Source organism: Staurois parvus, unplaced genomic scaffold (genome assembly GCF_062004578.1).
Source record: "Staurois parvus isolate SC_StPar_1 unplaced genomic scaffold, SC_StPar_1.0 ptg002401l, whole genome shotgun sequence".
NCBI classification, from domain to species: Eukaryota; Metazoa; Chordata; class Amphibia; order Anura; family Ranidae; genus Staurois; species Staurois parvus.
In genome coordinates this window covers 42,875-64,901 of record NW_028320197.1, presented here as the reverse complement: position 1 = coordinate 64,901, position 22,027 = coordinate 42,875, and the positions used below count along the sequence as shown (strand labels likewise).

The window sequence follows — 22,027 nt, the reverse complement described above, 5'->3', positions numbered from 1 at the left end:
TCTCCTCACCAATCTCCTATCCTGGTCTCTCCTCACCAATCTCCTATCCTGGTCTATTCTCACCAATCTCCTATCCTGGTCTATTCTCACCAATCTCCTATCCTGGTCTATTCTCACCAATCTCCTATCCTGGTCTATTCTCACCAATCTCCTATCCTGGTCTCTCCTCACCAATCTCCTATCCTGGTCTATTCTCACCAATCTCCTATCCTGGTCTCTCCTCACCAATCTCCTATTCTAGTCTATTCTCACCAATCTCCTATCCTGGTCTCTCCTCACCTATCTCCTATCCTAGTCTCTCCTCACCAATCTCCTATCCTGGTCTATCCTCACCAATATCCTATCCTGGTCTATCCTCACCAATCTCCTATCCTGGTCTATCCTCACCAATCTCCTATTCTATAATCTATCCTCCTCTCCAGTCTCTGGTAGCTCCTCCCCACCATACACACTACATCGTCTGGCAGTGTTTTGCAGTCATAGTCCACACTGCATTCTTATACTCTTTTAACCCTAACCGAACCCAAACCTGACCCACACCCGACCCTAACCGACTCCAACCCAACCCAACCCAACCCAACCCTGACCCACACCCGACTCCAACCCAACCCAACCCTGACCCACAACCTACTCCAACCCAACCCAACCCTGACCCACACCCGACTCCAACCCAACCCAAACCTGACCCACACCCGACCCTAACCGACTCCAACCCGACTCAACCCTGACCCACACCCGACTCCAACCCAACCCAACCCTGACCCACAACCTACTCCAACCCAACCCAACCCTGACCCACACCCGACTCCAACCCAACCCAACCCTGACCCACAACCTACTCCAACCCAACCCAACCCTGACCCACACCCGACTCCAACCCAACCCAAACCTGACCCACACCCGACCCTAACCGACTCCAACCCAACCCAACCCAACCCAACCCTGACCCACACCCGACTCCAACCCAACCCTGACCCACAACCTACTCCAACCCAACCCAACCCTGACCCACACCCGACTCCAACCCAACCCAAACCTGACCCACACCCGACCCTAACCGACTCCAACCCAACCCAACCCAACCCTGACCCACACCCGACTCCAACCCAACCCAACCCTGACCCACAACCTACTCCAACCCAACCCAACCCTGACCCACACCCGACTCCAACCCAACCCAAACCTGACCCACACCCGACCCTAACCGACTCCAACCCAACCCAACCCTGCCCCACACCTGACTCCAAACCTGACCCACACCCGACCCTAACCCAACCCAACCCTGACCCACAACCGACTCCAACCCAACCCAAACCTGACCCACACCCGACCCCAAACCTGAACGACAACCGACCCCAACCCGACCCTAACCGACCCAACCCAAACCTGACCCACACCCGACCCCAACCTGACCCTAACCAAACCCAAACCTGATCCAACCCTGACCCACACCCGACCCTAACCGACCCCAACCCGACCAACACCCAACCCCAACCCGACCAACACCCAACCCAAACCTGACTCACACCCAACCCAACCCTGACCCACACACAACCCTAACTGACCCTAACCGAGCCCAACCCAAACCTGACCCTAACAACCTTCACCCAACCCGACCCTAACCGACCCCAACCCGACCAACACCCGACCCTAACCCAACCCAAACCTGACCCACGCGCAATCCAAACCTGACCCATACCCAACCCCAACCCGACCCTAGCCCAACTCCTTCCATCTGGCCCTCCACTGGCCACAATACATTCTGCTCCATTACCTGCACTGTGTTCTCCAATAGGTCTCGCTCCTCTTTCTGCACTGCAACCCAACCAAAGTCCAGTCCTGCTCTGCCTCCCCTCTCCACTGTCCACAGTCATCTCCTGCTCTGCCTCCCCTCTCCACTGTCCACATTCATCTCCTGCTCTGCCTCCCCTCTCCACTGTCCACAGCCATCTCCTGCTCTGCCTCCCCTCTCCACTGTCCACAGCCATCTCCTGCTCTGCCTCCCCTCTCCACTGTCCACAGCCATCTCCTGCTCTGCCTCCCCTCTCCACTGTCCAGTCATCTCCTGCTCTGCCTCCCCTCTCCACTGTCCAGTCATCTCCTGCTCTGCCTCCCCTCTCCACTGTCCACAGTCATCTCCTGCTCCGCCTCCCCTCTCCACTGTCCACAGTCATCTCCTGCTCCACCTCCCCTCTCCACTGTCCACAGCCATCTCCTGCTCCACCTCCCCTCTCCACTGTCCACAGCCATCTCCTGCTCTGTCCCCCCTCTCCACTGTCCACAGCCATCTCCTGCTCTGCCTCCCCTCTCCACTGTCCACAGCCATCTCCTGCTCTGTCCCCCCTCTCCACTGTCCACAGTCATCTCCTGCTCTGTCCCCCCTCTCCACTGTCCACAGTCATCTCCTGCTCTGTCCCCCCTCTCCACTGTCCACAGTCATCTCCTGCTCTGCCTCCACTCTCCACTGTCCAGTCATCTCCTGCTCTGTCCCCCCTCTCCACTGTCCACATTCATCTCCTGCTCTGCCTCCCCTCTCCACTGTCCACAGTCATCTCCTGCTCCACCTCCCCTCTCCACTGTCCACAGTCATCTCCTGCCCTGCCTCCCCTCTCCACTGTCCACATTCATCTCCTGCTCTGTCCCCCCTCTCCACTGTCCACAGTCATCTCCTGCTCCACCTCCCCTCTCCACTGTCCAGTCATCTCCTGCTCTGTCCCCCCTCTCCACTGTCCACAGTCATCTCCTGCTCTGTCCCCCCTCTCCACTGTCCTGTCATCTCCTGCTCCGCCTCCCCTCTCCACTGTCCTGTCATCTCCTGCTCCGCCCCCCCTCTCCACTGTCCACAGTCATCTCCTGCTCCGTCCCCCCTCTCCACTGTCCACAGTCATCTCCTGCTCCGCCTCCCCTCTCCACTGTCCACAGTCATCTCCTGCTCCGCCTCCCCTCTCCACTGTCCACAGTCATCTCCTGCTCCACCTCCCCTCTCCACAGTCATCTCCTGCTCTGCCCCCCCCTCTCCACAGTCATCTCCTGCTCCGCCTCCCCTCTCCACAGTCATCTCCTGCTCCGCCTCCCCTCTCCACAGTCGTCTCCTGCTCCGCCTCCCCTCTCCACAGTCGTCTCCTGCTCCGCCTCCCCTCTCCACAGTCGTCTCCTGCTCCGCCTCCCCTCTCCACAGTCGTCTCCTGCTCCGCCTCCCCTCTCCACAGTCGTCTCCTGCTCCGCCTCCCCTCTCCACAGTCGTCTCCTGCTCCGCCTCCCCTCTCCACAGTCGTCTCCTGCTCCGCCTCCCCTCTCCACAGTCGTCTCCTGCTCCGCCTCCCCTCTCCACAGTCGTCTCCTGCTCCGCCTCCCCTCTCCACAGTCGTCTCCTGCTCCGCCTCCCCTCTCCACAGTCGTCTCCTGCTCCGCCTCCCCTCTCCACAGTCGTCTCCTGCTCCGCCTCCCCTCTCCACAGTCATCTCCTGCTCCGCCCCCCCTCTCCACAGTCATCTCCTGCTCCGCCTCCCCTCTCCACAGTCGTCTCCTGCTCCGCCTCCCCTCTCCACAGTCGTCTCCTGCTCCGCCTCCCCTCTCCACAGTCATCTCCTGCTCCGCCCCCCCTCTCCACAGTCATCTCCTGCTCTGCCCCCCCTCTCCACAGTCATCTCCTGCTCCGCCTCCCCTCTCCACAGTCGTCTCCTGCTCCGCCTCCCCTCTCCACTGTCCATAGTCATCTCCTGCTCTGTTCCCCCCCCCCCTTGTCCATAGTCATCTCCTGCTCTGTTCCCCCCCCCCCCCCTTGTCCATAGTCATCTCCTGCTCTGTCCCCCTTGTCCATAGTCATCTCCTGCTCTGTTCCCCCCCCCCCCCCCTTGTCCATAGTCATCTCCTGCTCTGTTCCCCCCCCCCCCTTGTCCATAGTCATCTCCTGCTCCGCCCCCCCCCCCCCTTGTCCATAGTCATCTCCTGCTCTCCCCCTCCCCACTGTCCACATTTTCTCCATTGAGTGTAGGGAGTGGGGGTGGGGCTAGAGATAGGGGGTGGAGTTTCATTTTTTCTGACTATGTTTTTCATGTCTCCTCTTCAGTTCCGGCACCCGGTGCATCGGCTCCAGATCCTGAGAGCGCCTCCAGTGACCACTCCGGAGAAGGTAGGACACGAGGCGATGGTGTGGCCGGGGGTTCGTGGCCAGTATAGGACACAAAGGGGCTACAAGTCACATTTGGCAGTTTTCTATGAACTGTTTGTCGGAAAATCTCTGCCCTCTCCCCCTTTTACCACCTTCACATGTCTCCAGGAGGACAGGCCGAACTCCCACATACAGAGACTTCACAAAGTCACTCTGACCGTTTCAGGATTAATGGCCCGCTCCGCTTATAACTGACATATCAAATTTGGGGGGGTGACCTTCCTTTCCCGGGGTGGGGTTCTCTTCTCATAGGGATCTAGTTATAAAAACAAGTCAGTCCTATAGCAATGTATCCAGTGAAAGTGTCCTGTACAGCGCCATCTAGTGGCCAAAGGTGGTATTTCCCATTTTAAATCAGTGAAAAACATTCGACTGGCACAGGAAATAGCCGAATAACATTTGTTTTTGCCCCATTGGCACAGATGGAATGTAAATTCATGTTCACTGAGTGAAGGGCTGTGTGCAGGTTATATAAACACCCCCTCCCCTCCCCCACAGCGTCATGTAATTTCAGGGTCTGCTTACCACAATAAAACCTCAGAAGGTAAAATGTCTTCCGCTGATCAGCGATATGATCCGCCTTGTTTTGTTTCCTAGGAGCCCCAAGAGCTGACAATCAGACATTCAGTACAGGTAATATGGACTGCTGGAGACAGACATTGATATTAATCGGCCCCAAGGGGGCCAAACGTCACTGTCATGGAGGACGTTCGATGTCCCATAGTGGGAGGAGAGATATCGGTGTAGATGGAGGACATTCGATGTCCCATAGTGGGAGGAGAGATATCGGTGTAGATGGAGGACGTTCGATGTCTCATAGTGAGAGGAGAGATATCGGTGTAGATGGAGGACGTTCGATGTCTCATAGTGAGAGGAGAGATATCGGTGTAGATGGAGGACGTTCGATGTCTCATAGTGAGAGGAGAGAGAGAGATATCGGTGTAGATGGAGGACGTTCGATGTCTCATAGTGAGAGGAGAGATATCGGTGTAGATGGAGGACGTTCGATGTCTCATAGTGAGAGGAGAGATATCGGTGTAGATGGAGGACGTTCGATGTCCCATAGTGAGAGGAGAGATATCGGTGTAGATGGAGGACATTCGATGTCTCATAGTGGGAGGAGAGATATCGGTGTAGATGGAGGACGTTCGATGTCCCATAGTGAGAGGAGAGATATCGGTGTAGATGGAGGACGTTCGATGTCCATAGTTGAGAGGAGAGATATCGGTGTAGATGGAGGACGTTCGATGTCTCATAGTGAGAGGAGAGATATCGGTGTAGATGGAGGACGTTCGATGTCCCATAGTGAGAGGAGAGATATCGGTGTAGATGGAGGACGTTCGATGTCTCATAGTGAGAGGAGAGATATCGGTGTAGATGGAGGACGTTCGATGTCCCATAGTGAGAGGAGAGATATCGGTGTAGATGGAGGACGTTCGATGTCTCATAGTGAGAGGAGAGATATCGGTGTAGATGGAGGACGTTCGATGTCTCATAGTGAGAGGAGAGATATCGGTGTAGATGGAGGACGTTCGATGTCTCATAGTGAGAGGAGAGATATCGGTGTAGATGGAGGACGTTCGATGTCTCATAGTGAGAGGAGAGATATCGGTGTAGATGGAGGACGTTCGATGTCTCATAGTGAGAGGAGAGATATCGGTGTAGATGGAGGACGTTCGATGTCCCATAGTGAGAGGAGATATCGGTGTAGATGGAGGACGTTCGATGTCTCATAGTGGGAAGAGAGATATCGGTGTAGATGGAGGACGTTCGATGTCCCATAGTGAGAGGAGAGATATCGGTGTAGATGGAGGACGTTCGATGTCTCATAGTGAGAGGAGAGATATCGGTGTAGATGGAGGACGTTCGATGTCCCATAGTGAGAGGAGAGATATCGGTGTAGATGGAGGACGTTCGATGTCTCATAGTGAGAGGAGAGATATCGGTGTAGATGGAGGACGTTCGATGTCCCATAGTGAGAGGAGAGATATCGGTGTAGATGGAGGACGTTCGATGTCCCATAGTGAGAGGAGAGATATCGGTGTAGATGGAGGACGTTCGATGTCTCATAGTGAGAGGAGAGATATCGGTGTAGATGGAGGACGTTCGATGTCCCATAGTGAGAGGAGAGGAGAGATATCGGTGTAGATGGAGGACGTTCGATGTCCCATAGTGAGAGGAGAGATATCGGTGTAGATGGAGGACGTTCGATGTCCCATAGTGAGAGGAGAGATATCGGTGTAGATGGAGGACGTTCGATGTCTCATAGTGAGAGGAGAGATATCGGTGTAGATGGAGGACGTTCGATGTCCCATAGTGAGAGGAGAGGAGAGATATCGGTGTAGATGGAGGACGTTCGATGTCTCATAGTGAGAGGAGAGATATCGGTGTAGATGGAGGACGTTCGATGTCCCATAGTGAGAGGAGAGATATCGGTGTAGATGGAGGACGTTCGATGTCCCATAGTGAGAGGAGAGATATCGGTGTAGATGGAGGACGTTCGATGTCCCATAGTGAGAGGAGAGATATCGGTGTAGATGGAGGACGTTCGATGTCCCATAGTGAGAGGAGAGATATCGGTGTAGATGGAGGACGTTCGATGTCTCATAGTGAGAGGAGAGATATCGGTGTAGATGGAGGACGTTCGATGTCTCATAGTGAGAGGAGAGATATCGGTGTAGATGGAGGACGTTCGATGTCTCATAGTGAGAGGAGAGATATCGGTGTAGATGGAGGACGTTCGATGTCCCATAGTGAGAGGAGAGAGAGATATCGGTGTAGATGGAGGACGTTCGATGTCTCATAGTGAGAGGAGAGATATCGGTGTAGATGGAGGACGTTCGATGTCCCATAGTGAGAGGAGAGATATCGGTGTAGATGGAGGACGTTCGATGTCTCATAGTGAGAGGAGAGATATCGGTGTAGATGGAGGACGTTCGATGTCCCATAGTGAGAGGAGAGATATCGGTGTAGATGGAGGACGTTCGATGTCCCATAGTGAGAGGAGAGATATCGGTGTAGATGGAGGACGTTCGATGTCCCATAGTGAGAGGAGAGATATCGGTGTAGATGGAGGACGTTCGATGTCCCATAGTGAGAGGAGAGATATCGGTGTAGATGGAGGACGTTCGATGTCCCATAGTGAGAGGAGAGATATCGGTGTAGATGGAGGACGTTCGATGTCTCATAGTGAGAGGAGAGATATCGGTGTAGATGGAGGACGTTCGATGTCTCATAGTGAGAGGAGAGATATCGGTGTAGATGGAGGACGTTCGATGTCTCATAGTGAGAGGAGAGATATCGGTGTAGATGGAGGACGTTCGATGTCCCATAGTGAGAGGAGAGATATCGGTGTAGATGGAGGACGTTCGATGTCCCATAGTGAGAGGAGAGATATCGGTGTAGATGGAGGACGTTCGATGTCTCATAGTGAGAGGAGAGATATCGGTGTAGATGGAGGACGTTCGATGTCTCATAGTGAGAGGAGAGATATCGGTGTAGATGGAGGACGTTCGATGTCTCATAGTGAGAGGAGAGATATCGGTGTAGATGGAGGACGTTCGATGTCTCATAGTGAGAGGAGAGATATCGGTGTAGATGGAGGACGTTCGATGTCTCATAGTGAGAGGAGAGATATCGGTGTAGATGGAGGACGTTCGATGTCTCATAGTGAGAGGAGAGATATCGGTGTAGATGGAGGACGTTCGATGTCTCATAGTGGGAGGAGAGATATCGGTGTAGATGGAGGACGTTCGATGTCTCATAGTGAGAGGAGAGATATCGGTGTAGATGGAGGACGTTCGATGTCTCATAGTGGGAGGAGAGGAGAGATATCGGTGTAGATGGAGGACGTTCGATGTCTCATAGTGAGAGGAGAGATATCGGTGTAGATGGAGGACGTTCGATGTCTCATAGTGAGAGGAGAGATATCGGTGTAGATGGAGGACGTTCGATGTCTCATAGTGAGAGGAGAGATATCGGTGTAGATGGAGGACGTTCGATGTCTCATAGTGAGAGGAGAGATATCGGTGTAGATGGAGAACGTTCGATGTCTCATAGTGAGAGGAGAGGAGAGATATCGGTGTAGATGGAGGACGTTCGATGTCCCATAGTGAGAGGAGAGATATCGGTGTAGATGGAGGACGTTCGATGTCTCATAGTGGGAGGAGAGATATCGGTGTAGATGGAGGACGTTCGATGTCCCATAGTGAGAGGAGAGATATCGGTGTAGATGGAGGACGTTCGATGTCTCATAGTGAGAGGAGAGATATCGGTGTACATGGAGGACGTTCGATGTCTCATAGTGGGAGGAGAGATATCGGTGTAGATGGAGGACGTTCGATGTCCCATAGTGAGAGGAGAGATATCGGTGTAGATGGAGGACGTTCGATGTCCCATAGTGAGAGGAGAGATATCGGTGTAGATGGAGGACGTTCGATGTCCCATAGTGAGAGGAGAGATATCGGTGTAGATGGAGGACGTTCGATGTCTCATAGTGAGAGGAGAGATATCGGTGTAGATGGAGGACGTTCGATGTCTCATAGTGGGAGGAGAGATATCGGTGTAGATGGAGGACGTTCGATGTCCCATAGTGAGAGGAGAGATATCGGTGTAGATGGAGGACGTTCGATGTCTCATAGTGAGAGGAGAGATATCGGTGTAGATGGAGGACGTTCGATGTCTCATAGTGGGAGGAGAGATATCGGTGTAGATGGAGGACGTTCGATGTCCCATAGTGAGAGGAGAGATATCGGTGTAGATGGAGGACGTTCGATGTCCCATAGTGAGAGGAGAGATATCGGTGTAGATGGAGGACGTTCGATGTCTCATAGTGAGAGGAGAGATATCGGTGTAGATGGAGGACGTTCGATGTCCCATAGTGAGAGGAGAGATATCGGTGTAGATGGAGGACGTTCGATGTCCCATAGTGAGAGGAGAGATATCGGTGTAGATGGAGGACGTTCGATGTCCCATAGTGAGAGGAGAGATATCGGTGTAGATGGAGGACGTTCGATGTCCCATAGTGAGAGGAGAGATATCGGTGTAGATGGAGGACGTTCGATGTCCCATAGTGGGAGGAGAGATATCGGTGTAGATGGAGGACGTTCGATGTCCCATAGTGGGAAGAGAGATATCGGTGTAGATGGAGGACGTTCGATGTCCCATAGTGGGAAGAGAGATATCGGTGTAGATGGAGGACGTTCGATGTCCCATAGTGGGAAGAGAGATATCGGTGTAGATGGAGGACGTTCGATGTCTCATAGTGGGAGGAGAGATATCGGTGTAGATGGAGGACATTCGATGTCTCATAGTGAGAGGAGAGATATCGGTGTAGATGGAGGACGTTCGATGTCTCATAGTGAGAGGAGAGATATCGGTGTAGATGGAGGACGTTCGATGTCTCATAGTGAGAGGAGAGATATCGGTGTAGATGGAGGACGTTCGATGTCCCATAGTGAGAGGAGAGATATCGGTGTAGATGGAGGACATTCGATGTCTCATAGTGAGAGGAGAGATATCGGTGTAGATGGAGGACGTTCGATGTGTCATAGTGAGAGGAGAGATACCGGTGTAGATGGAGGACGTTCGATGTCTCATAGTGAGAGGAGAGGAGAGATATCGGTGTAGATGGAGGACGTTCGATGTCCCATAGTGAGAGGAGAGATATTGGTGTAGATGGAGGACGTTCGATGTCTCATAGTGAGAGGAGAGATATCGGTGTAGATGGAGGACGTTCGATGTCCCATAGTGAGAGGAGAGATATCGGTGTAGATGGAGGACGTTCGATGTCCCATAGTGGGAAGAGAGATATCGGTGTAGATGGAGGACGTTCGATGTCTCATAGTGAGAGGAGAGATATCGGTGTAGATGGAGGACGTTCGATGTCTCATAGTGAGAGGAGAGATATCGGTGTAGATGGAGGACGTTCGATGTCCCATAGTGAGAGGAGAGATATCGGTGTAGATGGAGGACGTTCGATGTCTCATAGTGAGAGGAGAGGAGAGATATCGGTGTAGATGGAGGACGTTCGATGTCCCATAGTGAGAGGAGAGATATCGGTGTAGATGGAGGACGTTCGATGTCTCATAGTGGGAAGAGAGATATCGGTGTAGATGGAGGACGTTCGATGTCCCATAGTGGGAAGAGAGATATCGGTGTAGATGGAGGACGTTCGATGTCTCATAGTGAGAGGAGAGATATCGGTGTAGATGGAGGACGTTCGATGTCCCATAGTGGGAAGAGAGATATCGGTGTAGATGGACTACGTTCGATGTCTCATAGTGGGAGGAGAGGAGAGATATCGGTGTAGATGGACTACGTTCGATGTTCCATAGTGGGAGAAGAGGAGGGATATCAGTGTAGATGGAGGACGTTCATTGTAAATTGAGGATGTTCGATGTAGATGGGAGCACTTTCGATGTGGTTGGGATAATATTTGGTGTAGATGGAGGACATTCGATGTAGATGGAGGACGTTCGATGTAGATGGGAGCACAGTCAATGTAGATGGGAGCACTTTCGATGTGGTTGGGATAATATTCAGTGTAGATGGAGGACATTCGATGTAGTTGGGATAATATTCGGTGTAGATGGATGACGTTCGATGTAGATGGGAGCACACTCAATGTAGATGGGAGCACTTTCGATGTGGTTGGGATAATATTTGGTGTAGATGGATGACATTCGATGTGGTTGGGATAATATTCAGTGTAGATGGATGACATTCGATGTAGATGGGAGCACACTCAATGTAGATGGGAGCACTTTCGATGTGGTTGGGATAATATTTGGTGTAGATGGAGGACATTCGGTGTAGATGGAGGACATTCGGTGTAGATGGAGGACATTCGGTGTAGATGGATGACGTTCGATGTAGATGGAGGACATTCGATGTAGATGGAGGACATTCGATGTGGTTGGGATAATATTTGGTGTAGATGGATGACATTCGGTGTGGTTGGGATAATATTCGGTGTAGATGGATGACATTCGGTGTAGATGGAGGACATTCGGTGTAGATGGATGACGTTCGATGTAGATGGGAGCACACTCAATGTAGATGGAGGACATTCGATGTGGTTGGGATAATATTCGGTGTAGATGGATGACATTCGGTGTAGATGGATAATATTCGGTGTAGATGGATGACATTCGATGTGGTTGGGATAATATTCGGTGTAGATGGAGGACATTCGGTGTAGATGGATGACGTTCGATGTAGATGGGAGCACACTCAATGTAGATGGAGGACATTCGATGTGGTTGGGATAATATTCGGTGTAGATGGATAATATTCGGTGTAGATGGAGGACATTCGGTGTAGATGGATAATATTCGGTGTAGATGGGAGCACTTTCGATGTGGTTGGGATAATATTTGGTGTAGATGGATGACATTCGGTGTGGTTGGGATAATATTCGGTGTAGATGGATAATATTCGGTGTAGATGGATGACATTCGGTGTAGATGGAGGACATTCGATGTAGATGGAGGACAATAATCCCATGACATCCAGCACACTGATATCTGTCTCCTCCCGGCAGGCGATATGTTGGCGATAATATTCGGCGTTCTCTTCGCAGTCACGGCGTTGGCTTTCTTCGTCTACGTTCGGCAGAATCGGAAGAAGAATCTCAGGTAACTGAAGGACCCTCAGGGGAGGGGACAAAGCTGATTGGTGGGGGCGAGCTGACACCCTTATAATGGAAGTGATGGACAGGAGGTGGGAAATCCTCGTCTACTGGAGGTCGTTGTCCTCTATAGTCATTGGACGATTGGAGGATTCCATAATTCGATCTTTCTCTCCTCCGCAGATTGTCTGATCAGAAATCAAATGTCATCTATAAAGCCGCCACCACCGAGGACAATGCCACGTAGAGCCATCAGAGACAGTCGGGGGATGGGAAGCTTATCAGTGGAAATACTGGCCAATCAGATTGCAGCTGTGCTTCAGAAGATTTTGATTGGTTGTTGTATATAATGACCTCAGATTGTTCACAGAAATAAAGTTTAAAGGTTTAAATAAAGTACATTTTATACAAATTCAGGACCCCTCCCTCTGTCTGACTTCATTCCGGGATTGGAGGATGGGGGAGCACCTAAAACACACCCACCAATCCCGACACAATCATTCAGTATCACTTCTTATTTTGTATATATGGACTCTGCACCCATCCCCCACCCATCCCACACAGAGTCCCAGAAATAATATAATAGGGAGTGGGGCTCCCGCTGGTGGAATGGATGGAGGATGGGAGGAGTGGGGCTCCCTCTGGAGGAATGGATGGAGGAAGGGGCTTAGTGGGGCTCCCTCTGGAGGAATGGATGGAGGATGGGGGGAGTGGGGCTCCCTCTGGTGGATTAAATGTAGGATGGAGGTGAGTGGGGCTCCCTCTGGTGGATTGGATGGAGGATGGGGCTTAGTGGGGCTCCCTCTGGTGGAATGGATGGAGGATGGGGCTTAGTGGGGCTCCCTCTGGTGGAATGGATGGAGGATGGGAGGAGTGGGGCTCCCTCTGGAGGAATGGATGGAGGATGGGGGGAGTGGGGCTCCCTCTGGAGGAATGGATAGAGGATGGGGGGAGTGGGGCTCCCTCTGGAGGAATGGATAGAGGATGGGGGGAGTGGGGCTCCCTCTGGGGGAATGGATAGAGGATGGGGGTGAGCGGGGCTCCCTCTGGTGGAATGGATGGAGGATGGGAGGAGTGGGGCTCCCTGTGGAGGAATGGATGGAGGATGGGGGTGAATGGGGCTCCCTCTGGTAGATTGGATGGAGGATGGGGCTTAGTGGGGCTCCCTCTGGTGGAATGGATGGAGGATGGGAGGAGTGGGGCTCCCTGTGGAGGAATGGATGGAGGATGGGGGTGAATGGGGCTCCCTCTGGTAGATTGGATGGAGGATGGGGCTTAGTGGGGATCCCTCTGGTGGAATGGATGGAGCTTAGTGAGGCTCCCTCTGGTGGAATGGATGGAGGATGGGAGGAGTGGGGCTCCCTCTGGAGGAATGGATGGAGGATGGGGGGAGTGGGGCTCCCTCTGGAGGAATGGATGGAGGATGGGGGGATTGGGCTCCCTCTGGAGGAATGGATAGAGGATGGGGGTGAGCGGGGCTCCCTCTGGTGGATTAAATGTAGGATGGAGGTGAGTGGGGCTCCCTCTGGTGGATTGGATGGAGGATGGGGCTTAGTGGGGCTCCCGCTGGTGGAATGGATGGAGGATGGGGGAGAGGGGCTCCCTCTGGAGGAATGGATGGAGGATGGGAGGAGTGGGGCTCCCTCTGGAGGAATGGATGGAGGATGGGGCTTAGTGGGGCTCCCGCTGGTGGAATGGATGGAGGATGGGAGAAGTGGGGCTCCCTCTGGAGGAATGGATGGAGGATGGGAGGAGTGGGGCTCCCTCTGGAGGAATGGATAGAGGATGGGGGAAGTGGAGCTCCCTCTGGAGGAATGGATGGAGGATGGGGGGAGTGGGGCTCCCTCTGGTGGATTGGATGGAGGATGGGGGGAGTGGGGCTCCCTCTGGAGGAATGGATGGAGGATGGGGGAAGTGGAGCTCCCTCTGGAGGAATGGATGGAGGATGGGGGGAGTGGGGCTCCCTCTGGTGGATTAAATGTAGGATGGAGGTGAGTGGGGCTCCCTCTGGTGGATTGGATGGAGGATGGGGCTTAGTGGGGCTCCCTCTGGTGGAATGGATGGAGGATGGGGCTTAGTGGGGCTCCCTCTGGTGGAATGGATGGAGGATGGGAGGAGTGGGGCTCCCTCTGGAGGAATGGATGGAGGATGGGGGGAGTGGGGCTCCCTCTGGAGGAATGGATAGAGGATGGGGGGAGTGGGGCTCCCTCTGGAGGAATGGATAGAGGATGGGGGGAGTGGGGCTCCCTCTGGGGGAATGGATAGAGGATGGGGGTGAGCGGGGCTCCCTCTGGTGGATTAAATGTAGGACGGAGGTGAGTGGGGCTCCCTCTGGTGGAATGGATGGAGGATGGGGCTTAGTGGGGCTCCCTCTGGTGGAATGGATGGAGGATGGGAGGAGTGGGGCTCCCTGTGGAGGAATGGATGGAGGATGGGGGTGAATGGGGCTCCCTCTGGTAGATTGGATGGAGGATGGGGCTTAGTGGGGATCCCTCTGGTGGAATGGATGGAGGATGGGGCTTAGTGAGGCTCCCTCTGGTGGAATGGATGGAGGATGGGAGGAGTGGGGCTCCCTCTGGAGGAATGGATGGAGGATGGGGGGAGTGGGGCTCCCTCTGGAGGAATGGATGGAGGATGGGGGGAGTGGGGCTCCCTCTGGAGGAATGGATGGAGGATGGGGGGATTGGGCTCCCTCTGGAGGAATGGATAGAGGATGGGGGTGAGCGGGGCTCCCTCTGGTGGATTAAATGTAGGATGGAGGTGAGTGGGGCTCCCTCTGGTGGATAGGATGGAGGATGGGGCTTAGTGGGGCTCCCTCTGGTGGATTGGATGGAGGATGGGGCTTAGTGGGGCTCCCTCTGGAGGAATGGATGGAGGATGGGGGGAGTGGGGCTCCCTCTGGAGGAATGGATGGAGGATGGGGGTGAGCAGGGCTCCCTCTGGTGGATTGGATGGAGGATGGGGGGAATGGGACTCCCTCTGGTGGATTGGATGGAGGATGGGGTTGAGTGGGTTTCCCTTTGGTGGATTGGATGGAAGGAGTGGGGCTCCCTCTGGTGGATTGGATGGAGGATGGGGGTGAGTGGGGTTTCCTCTGGTGGAATGGACGGAGGATGGGGAGAGTAGGGCTCCCTCTGGTGGATTATATGGAGGATGGGGGTGAATGGGGCTCCCTCTGGTGGATTGGATGGAGGATGGGGCTTAGTGGGGCTCCCTCTGGTGGAATGGATGGAGGATGGGGCTTAGTGGGGCTCCCTCTGGTGGAATGGATGGAGGATGGGAGGAGTGGGGCTCCCTCTGGAGGAATGGATGGAGGATGGGGGGGGCGTTGGGCTCCCTCTGGAGGAATGGATGGAGGATGGGGGGAATGGGACTCCCTCTGGTGGATTGGATGGAGGATGGGGTTGAGTGGGTTTCCCTCTGGTGGATTGGATGGAAGGAGTGGGGCTCCCTCTGGTGGATTGGATGGAGGATGGGGCTTAGTGGGGCTTCCTCTGGTGGAATGAATGGAGGATGGGAGGAGTGGGGCTCCCTCTGGAGGAATGGATGGAGGATGGGAGGAGTGGGGCTCCCTCTGGAGGAATGGATAGAGGATGGGGGAGTGCGGCTCCCTCTGGTGGATTGGATGGAGGATGGGGGGAATGGGACTCCCTCTGGTGGACTGGATGGAGGATGGGGTTGAGTGGGTTTCCCTCTGGTGGATTGGATGGAAGGAGTGGGGCTCCCTCTGGTGGATTGGATGGAGGATGGGGGTGAGTGGGGTTTCCTCTGGTGGAATGGATGGAGGATGGGGAGAGTAGGGCTCCCTCTGGTGGATTATATGGAGGATGGGGGTGAATGGGGCTCTCTCTAGAGGATTGGATAGAGGATGGGGTTGAGTGGGTTTCCCTCTGGTAGATTGGATGGAGTAAGGAGATAAGTGGGGCCCCCTCTAGTGGATTGGATGGAGGATGGGGCTTAGTGTGGCTCCCTCTGGTAGATTGGATGGAGGATGGGGGTGAGTGGGGCTCCCTCTGGTGTACTGGATGGAGGATAGGAATGAGTGGGGCTCCCTCTGGTGGTTTGGATGGGGGTGAGTGGGGCTCCCTCTGGTGGATTGGATGGAGCATGGGGGGTGTGGGACCATCTCTGGTGGATTGGATGGAGGATGGGGGGAGTGGGGCTCCCTGTGGTGGATTGGATGGAGGATGGGGGGAGTGGGGCTACCTCTGGTGGACTGGATGGAGGATGGGGGGAGTGGGGCTACCTCTGGTGGACTGGATGGAGGATGGGGTGAGTGGGGCTACCTCTGGTGGATTGGATGGAGGATGGGGGGAGTGGGGCTCCCTCTGGTGGACTGGATGGAGGATGGGGGGAGTGGGGCTACCTCTGGTGGACTGGATGGAGGATGGGGTGAGTGGGGCTACCTCTGGTGGATTGGATGGAGGATGGGGGAGTTTGGCTCCCTCTGGTGGATTGGCAGGAGGATGGGAGGAGTGGGGCTCCCTCTTGTGGATTGGATGGAGGATGAGGTTTAGTAGGGCTCCCTCTGGTGGATTGGATGGAGGATGGGGGGGAAAGGGGCTCCCTCTGGTGGAGTGGATGGGTGGAGTGGGGCTCCCTCTGGTGAATTGGATGGAGGATGGGGGGGAAAGGGGCTCCCTCTGGTGGATTGGATGGTGGATGGATGGAGTGGGGCTCCGTCTGGTGGAATGGATGGAGGATGGGGGGAAAGGGGCTCCCTCTGGTGGTTTGGATGGGGGTGAGTGGGGCTCCCTCTGGTGGATTTGATGAAGGATGGGGGGGCGTTGGGCTCCCTCTGGTGGATTGGATGGAGGATGGGAGGAGTGGGACTCCCTCTTGTGGACTGGATGATGGGGCTTAGTAGGGCTCCCTCTGGGGGATTGGATGGAGGATGAGGGGCATTGGGCTCCCTCTGGTGGATTGGATGGAGGATGGGGCTTAGTAGGGCTCCCTCTGGTGGATTTGATGAAGGATGGGGGGGCGTTGGGCTCCCTCTGGTAGATTGGATGGAGGATGGGGGGAGTGGGACTCCCTCTGGTGGACTGGATGGAGAATGGGGGGAGTGTAGCTCCCTCTAGTGGATTGGATGGAGGACTGGGGTAGTGGGGATCCCTCTGGTGGTTTGGATGGAGGATGGGGGGAGTGGGGCTCCATCTGGTGGTTTGGATGGAGGATGGGGTGAGTGGGGCTCCCTCTGATGGATTGGATGGAGGATGGGAGGAGTGGGGCTCCCTCTTGTGGATTGGATGGAGGATGGGGATTAGTAGGGCTCCCTCTGGTAGATTGGATGGGGGGAGTGGGGCCCCCTCTGGTGGATTGGATGGAGCATGGGGGGGAGTGGGGCTCCTTCTAGTGGATTGGATGGAGGATGGGGGTAGTGGGGCTCCATCTGGTGGATTGGATGGAGGATTGGGGGAGTGGGACTCCCTCTGGTGGATTGGATGGAGGATGGGGGGAGTGTAGCTCCCTCTAGTGGATTGGATGGAGGACTGGGGTAGTGGGTATCTCTCTGGTGGTTTGGATGTAGGATGCGGGGAGTGGGGCTGCATCTGGTGGATTGGATGGAGGATGGGAGGAGTGGGGCTCCCTCTTGTCAATTGGATGGAGGATGGGGATTAGTAGGGCTCCCTCTGGTAGATTGGCTGGAGGATGGGGGGGAGTGGGGCTCCCTCTGATGGATTGGATGGAGGATGGGGGGGAGTGGGGCTCCCTCTGATGGATTGGATGGAGGATGGGGGGGAGTGGGGCTCCCTCTGATGGATTGGATGGAGGATGGGAGCTCCCTCTTGTGGATTGGATGGAGGATGGGGATTAGTAGGGCTCCCTCTGGTGGATTGGATGGAGGATGGGGGGAGTGGGGCTCCATCTGGTGGATTGGATGGAGGATGGGGGGAGTGGGGCTCCCTCTGGTGGTTTGGATGTAGGATGGGAGGAGTGGGGCTCCATCTGGTGGATTGGATGGAGGATGGGGTGAGTGGGGCTCCCTCTTGTGGATTGGATGGAGTATGGGGATTAGTAGGGCTCCCTCTGGTAGATTGGATGGAGCATGGGGGGAGTGGGGCTTCCTCTAGTGCAGTGGTTCTCAACCTGTGGGTCGCGACCCCTTTGGGGGTCAAACGACCCTTTCACAGGGGTCCCCTAAGACCATCAGAAAACACATATTTCCGATGTGTAAAGAGCAGCTACTGTGTAGAAAGCAGCAGTATTGGAGGGAAAACGACACTCATGAATTATAATTACTGGATAAATAATTCTATGGTTGGGGGTCACCACAACATGAGGAACTGTATTAAAGGGTCACGGCACTAGGAAGGTTGAGAACCGCTGTTCTAGTGGATTGGATGAAGGATGGGGGGAGTGGGGCTCCATCTGGTGGATTGGATGGGGGTAGAGGGATTCCCTCTGGTGGATTTGATGGTAGGATGGGGCTCAGTGGGGCTTCCTCTTGTAAATTGGATGGAGGATGGGAGCAGTGGGGCTCCCTCTGGTAGATTGGATGGAGGATGGGGGTATAGGGGCTCCCTCTAGTGGATTAAATGGAGGATGGGAAGAGTGTGGCTCCCTTTGGTGGACTTGATGGAGGATGGGGTTCAGTGGGGCTCCTTCTTGTGGATTGGATGGGGGATGGGGGGGAGAGGGGCTCCATCTGGTAGTTTGGATGGGGGAAAGAGGGGCTCCTTCTGGTGGATTGAATGGAGGATGGGAAGAGTGTGGCTCCCTTTTGTGGTCTGGATGGAGGATGGGGGGGAGTGGGGGTCCCTCTGGTGGATTGGATGGAGGATGGGGGGAGTGGGGCTCCCTCTGGGGGATTGGATGGAGGATGGGGGAAGTCGGGCTTCTTCTGGGGGATTGGATGGGAATTGCTATGATTTGGGTTGGAGGATGGTGGAGGGTTGAAATATTGCCAGGAGGGGTGATTTGGGATTTCCTTCCATAAATGGAGATGAGAGAAGTCTGAGGAATTCATAGTCTGGGGGGGGGGGGGGGGTCTTCTCCATCATACTGGGTGTATGTATATAGTGACAGTGTAGAATGTATTTCTAATTTGTGACTTGCAGTATAGAGGGGAATATATAGATACAGTGCAGGAAATTTGTATTTGCTCCCCCCTGATGCTGAATGTTCGCCCCTCACACAGAAATGATCGGTCTAACAATGGAATGTTGGCCCCTCACACAGAAATGATCGGTCTAACAATGGAATGTTGGCCCCTCACACAGAAATGATCGGTCTAACAATGGAATGTTGGCCCCTCACACAGAAACGATCGGTCTAACAATGGAATGTTCACCCCTCACACAGAAACGATCGGTCTAACAATGGAATGTTGGCCCCTCACACAGAAATGATCGGTCTAACAATGGAATGTTCGCCCCTCACACAGAAACGATCGGTCTAACAATGGAATGTTCGCCCCTCACACAGAAACGATCGGTCTAACAATGGAATGTTCGCCCCTCACACAGAAATGATCGGTCTAACAATGGAATGTTCGGTGTAACACTGAGAGACAGAATACAACAACAAATTCAGCAGAAATGCGTCTAACAAATGATGACGGATCTGCATGTTCATGAGGGAAAGAAGGATTGGATCCCCTTCACAAAACATGACTTAGTACTTGGTGGCCAATCCCTTGTTGGCAATCACAGAGGTCAGACGTTTCCTGGAGTTGGCCCCCAGGTTCGCACACATCTCAGGAGGGATTTTGGCCCACTCCTCTTGGCAGATCCTCTCCAAGTCATTAAGGTTTGGTGGCTGACGTTTGGCAACTCGAACTTTCAGCTCCTCCACAGATTTTCCATCGGATGAAGGTGTGGAGACTGGCTAGGCCACTCCAGGACCTTAATGTGCTTCTTCTTCAGCCGCTCCTTTGTTGCCTTGGCCGTGTGTTTTGGGTCATTGTCATGCTGGAACACCCATCCACCACCCATATTCAATGCCCTGGCATGATGGAGTCGTCCCAGATCCCCCACAGCATGATGGAGTCGGCCCAGATCCCCCACAGCATGATGGAGTCGGCCTAGATCCCCCACAGCATGATGGAGTCAGCCCAGCCACCCTGTCTTCTCCCCAGCGGCTGAGAGGACTTCAAGGAGAAGGACCAGTCCGTACTCCCTCCTTCTCTCTAGTTTCCTGGTCTCCTCCTCCCATGCCTGCCCCCAGGACTTCTCCAGGGCATCACCCATCCTATGGAACTCCCTACCCCAATCCGTCAGACTATCACCTACTCTCCTCTCCTTTAGGCACACCCTGAAAACCCATCTTTTCAGGGAAGCCTACCCCACCCCCTGCTAATTTCCGACCTCCTCCACTCTTCCTACCACTCCATCCCCCACAGCTATCTCCTCCTGTACCACCATCCCCCTCCTCCTAGATTGTAAGCTCCAAAGAGCAGGGCCCTCGATCCCCTCATGTATCGCATTGTATTGGTATTGTTCTGTCACATGTTCTGTCCCCTCTGTAATGTACAGAGCTGAGCCAACTATCGGTGCTTTATAAATACTGTATAATAATAATAATACTTCTCTCCAGCGGCTGAGAGGACTTCAGGGAGAAGGACCAGTCCGTACTTCTCCCCAGCGGCGGGTATGTTCTACGGGAGAGGCAGAGGTTGGCTGGGTGAGGAATGCTTTGTGTGGGACAATTTGTTTGGGGTCCTGTGTGGGTGCCGGCATTGGGGGACTGGAAGTACAAACTAACTTCAGAGTACATCCGTCTGGGGTCTCCTCCTGTGTTAGTCTGCCGAAAGGGGAGATATGTGATGGGAGTGACTTTGGGTGGGGGGCCCATGGAACACAGCTCACTTTGGGTGGGGGGCCCATGGAACACAGCTCACTTTGGGTGGGGGGCCCATGGAACACAGCTCACTTTGGGTGGGGGGCCCATGGAACACAGCTCACTTTGAGTGGGGGGCCCATGGAACACAGCTCACTTTGGAGAGGTGGGGAGACCCCTGTCTCAGCTCCCCATACCCCTCTTATGTGTAAGTCCCCCTGTGCCTGTTAGGTCTGTCCTAATATTGGGGGGGGGGGTTGTGGATTGTTTGGTGTCATGTGGTTGGATCCCATTGTTCTATTGTGTGTCTTGCTTGGGAGCAAACTATTATGGGATGTATGTGTCTATGTATTGGCTTGGTGGGGGGTGTCTGCTGATGTGTCTCTTGTTATTAAATGTAGATTGGCCCGCCCTGTGTCATTATGTAGGGAGGGGGGATTGCCCCGCCCTGTGTCATTATGTAGGGAGGGGGGATTGCCCCGCCCTGTGTCATTATGTAGGGAGGGGGGATTGCCCCGCCCTGTGTCATTATGCAGGGAGGGGGGATTGCCCCGCCCTGTGTCATTATGCAGGGAGGGGGGATTGCCCCGCCCTGTGTCATGCAGGGGGGGTTTGTCCCGCCCTGTGTCATTATGCAGGGAGGGGGGATTGTCCCCCGAGTGTATATATCTTGTATCTGTGTTCAAATAAACTATTCTATTTCCTGGTTTACTTCAAGATTGGTGTCGTCTCGTCTTGTATGGTCAGCGGTGGTGTCAGTGGTCGGTGTTCGGACAGATTGGTGCCGTCTAGTCCTGTATGGTCAGCGGTGGTGTCAGTGGTCGGTGTTCGGACAGATTGGTGTCGTCTAGTCCTGTATGGTCAGCGGTGGTGTCAGTGGTCGGTGTTCGGAAGGGGAAGCGGTATTATAATGGAAATACCCAAATGCAGTCGGGGGACAGTTCCGTTACAAAGGTCTTCCTTTAATCTTTTGGAGCCGTGTAATCAGGATAGAGGAGGGATATATACCTATATATATACAGTGCTGTGCAAAAGTCTTAGGCGGGTGTGATGCTGTAAACAAAGAATTCTTCCAGAAATCGAAGTGTTAACAGTTTTGTTTTTAATCAATTAACAAAATGGACTCATCCCAACCAATGGCCACTACTCCATACTCATTCCAACCAATGGCCACTACTCCGTACTCCTCCCAACCAATGGCCACTACTCCGTACTCATCCCAACCAATGGCCACTACTCCGTACTCATCCCAACCAATGGCCACCGCTCCGTACTCCTGCCTTCCAATGGCCACCGCTCCGTACTCCTGCCAACCAATGGCCACCGCTCCGTACTCCTCCCAACCAATGGCCACCACTCCGTACTCACCCCAACCAATGGCCACTACTCCGTACTCATTCCAACCAATGGCCACTGCTCCGTACTCATCCCAACCAATGGCCACT

General features: G+C 54.1%; 1 protein-coding gene across 1 annotated transcript; it reads left to right on the top strand.

Annotated features, from left to right (window-relative positions):
- Positions 1-3,941: 3,941 nt before the first annotated feature.
- LOC149431130 (uncharacterized) lies at positions 3,942-12,213 on the top strand (the record flags this gene model as incomplete). Its single annotated transcript, XM_089665882.1, has 4 exons — positions 3,942-4,132; positions 4,769-4,804; positions 11,715-11,808; positions 11,985-12,213. Coding segments are annotated over 4 exons (385 nt in total), but the record flags the coding sequence as incomplete, so codon positions are not given.
- Positions 12,214-22,027: the final 9,814 nt, after the last annotated feature.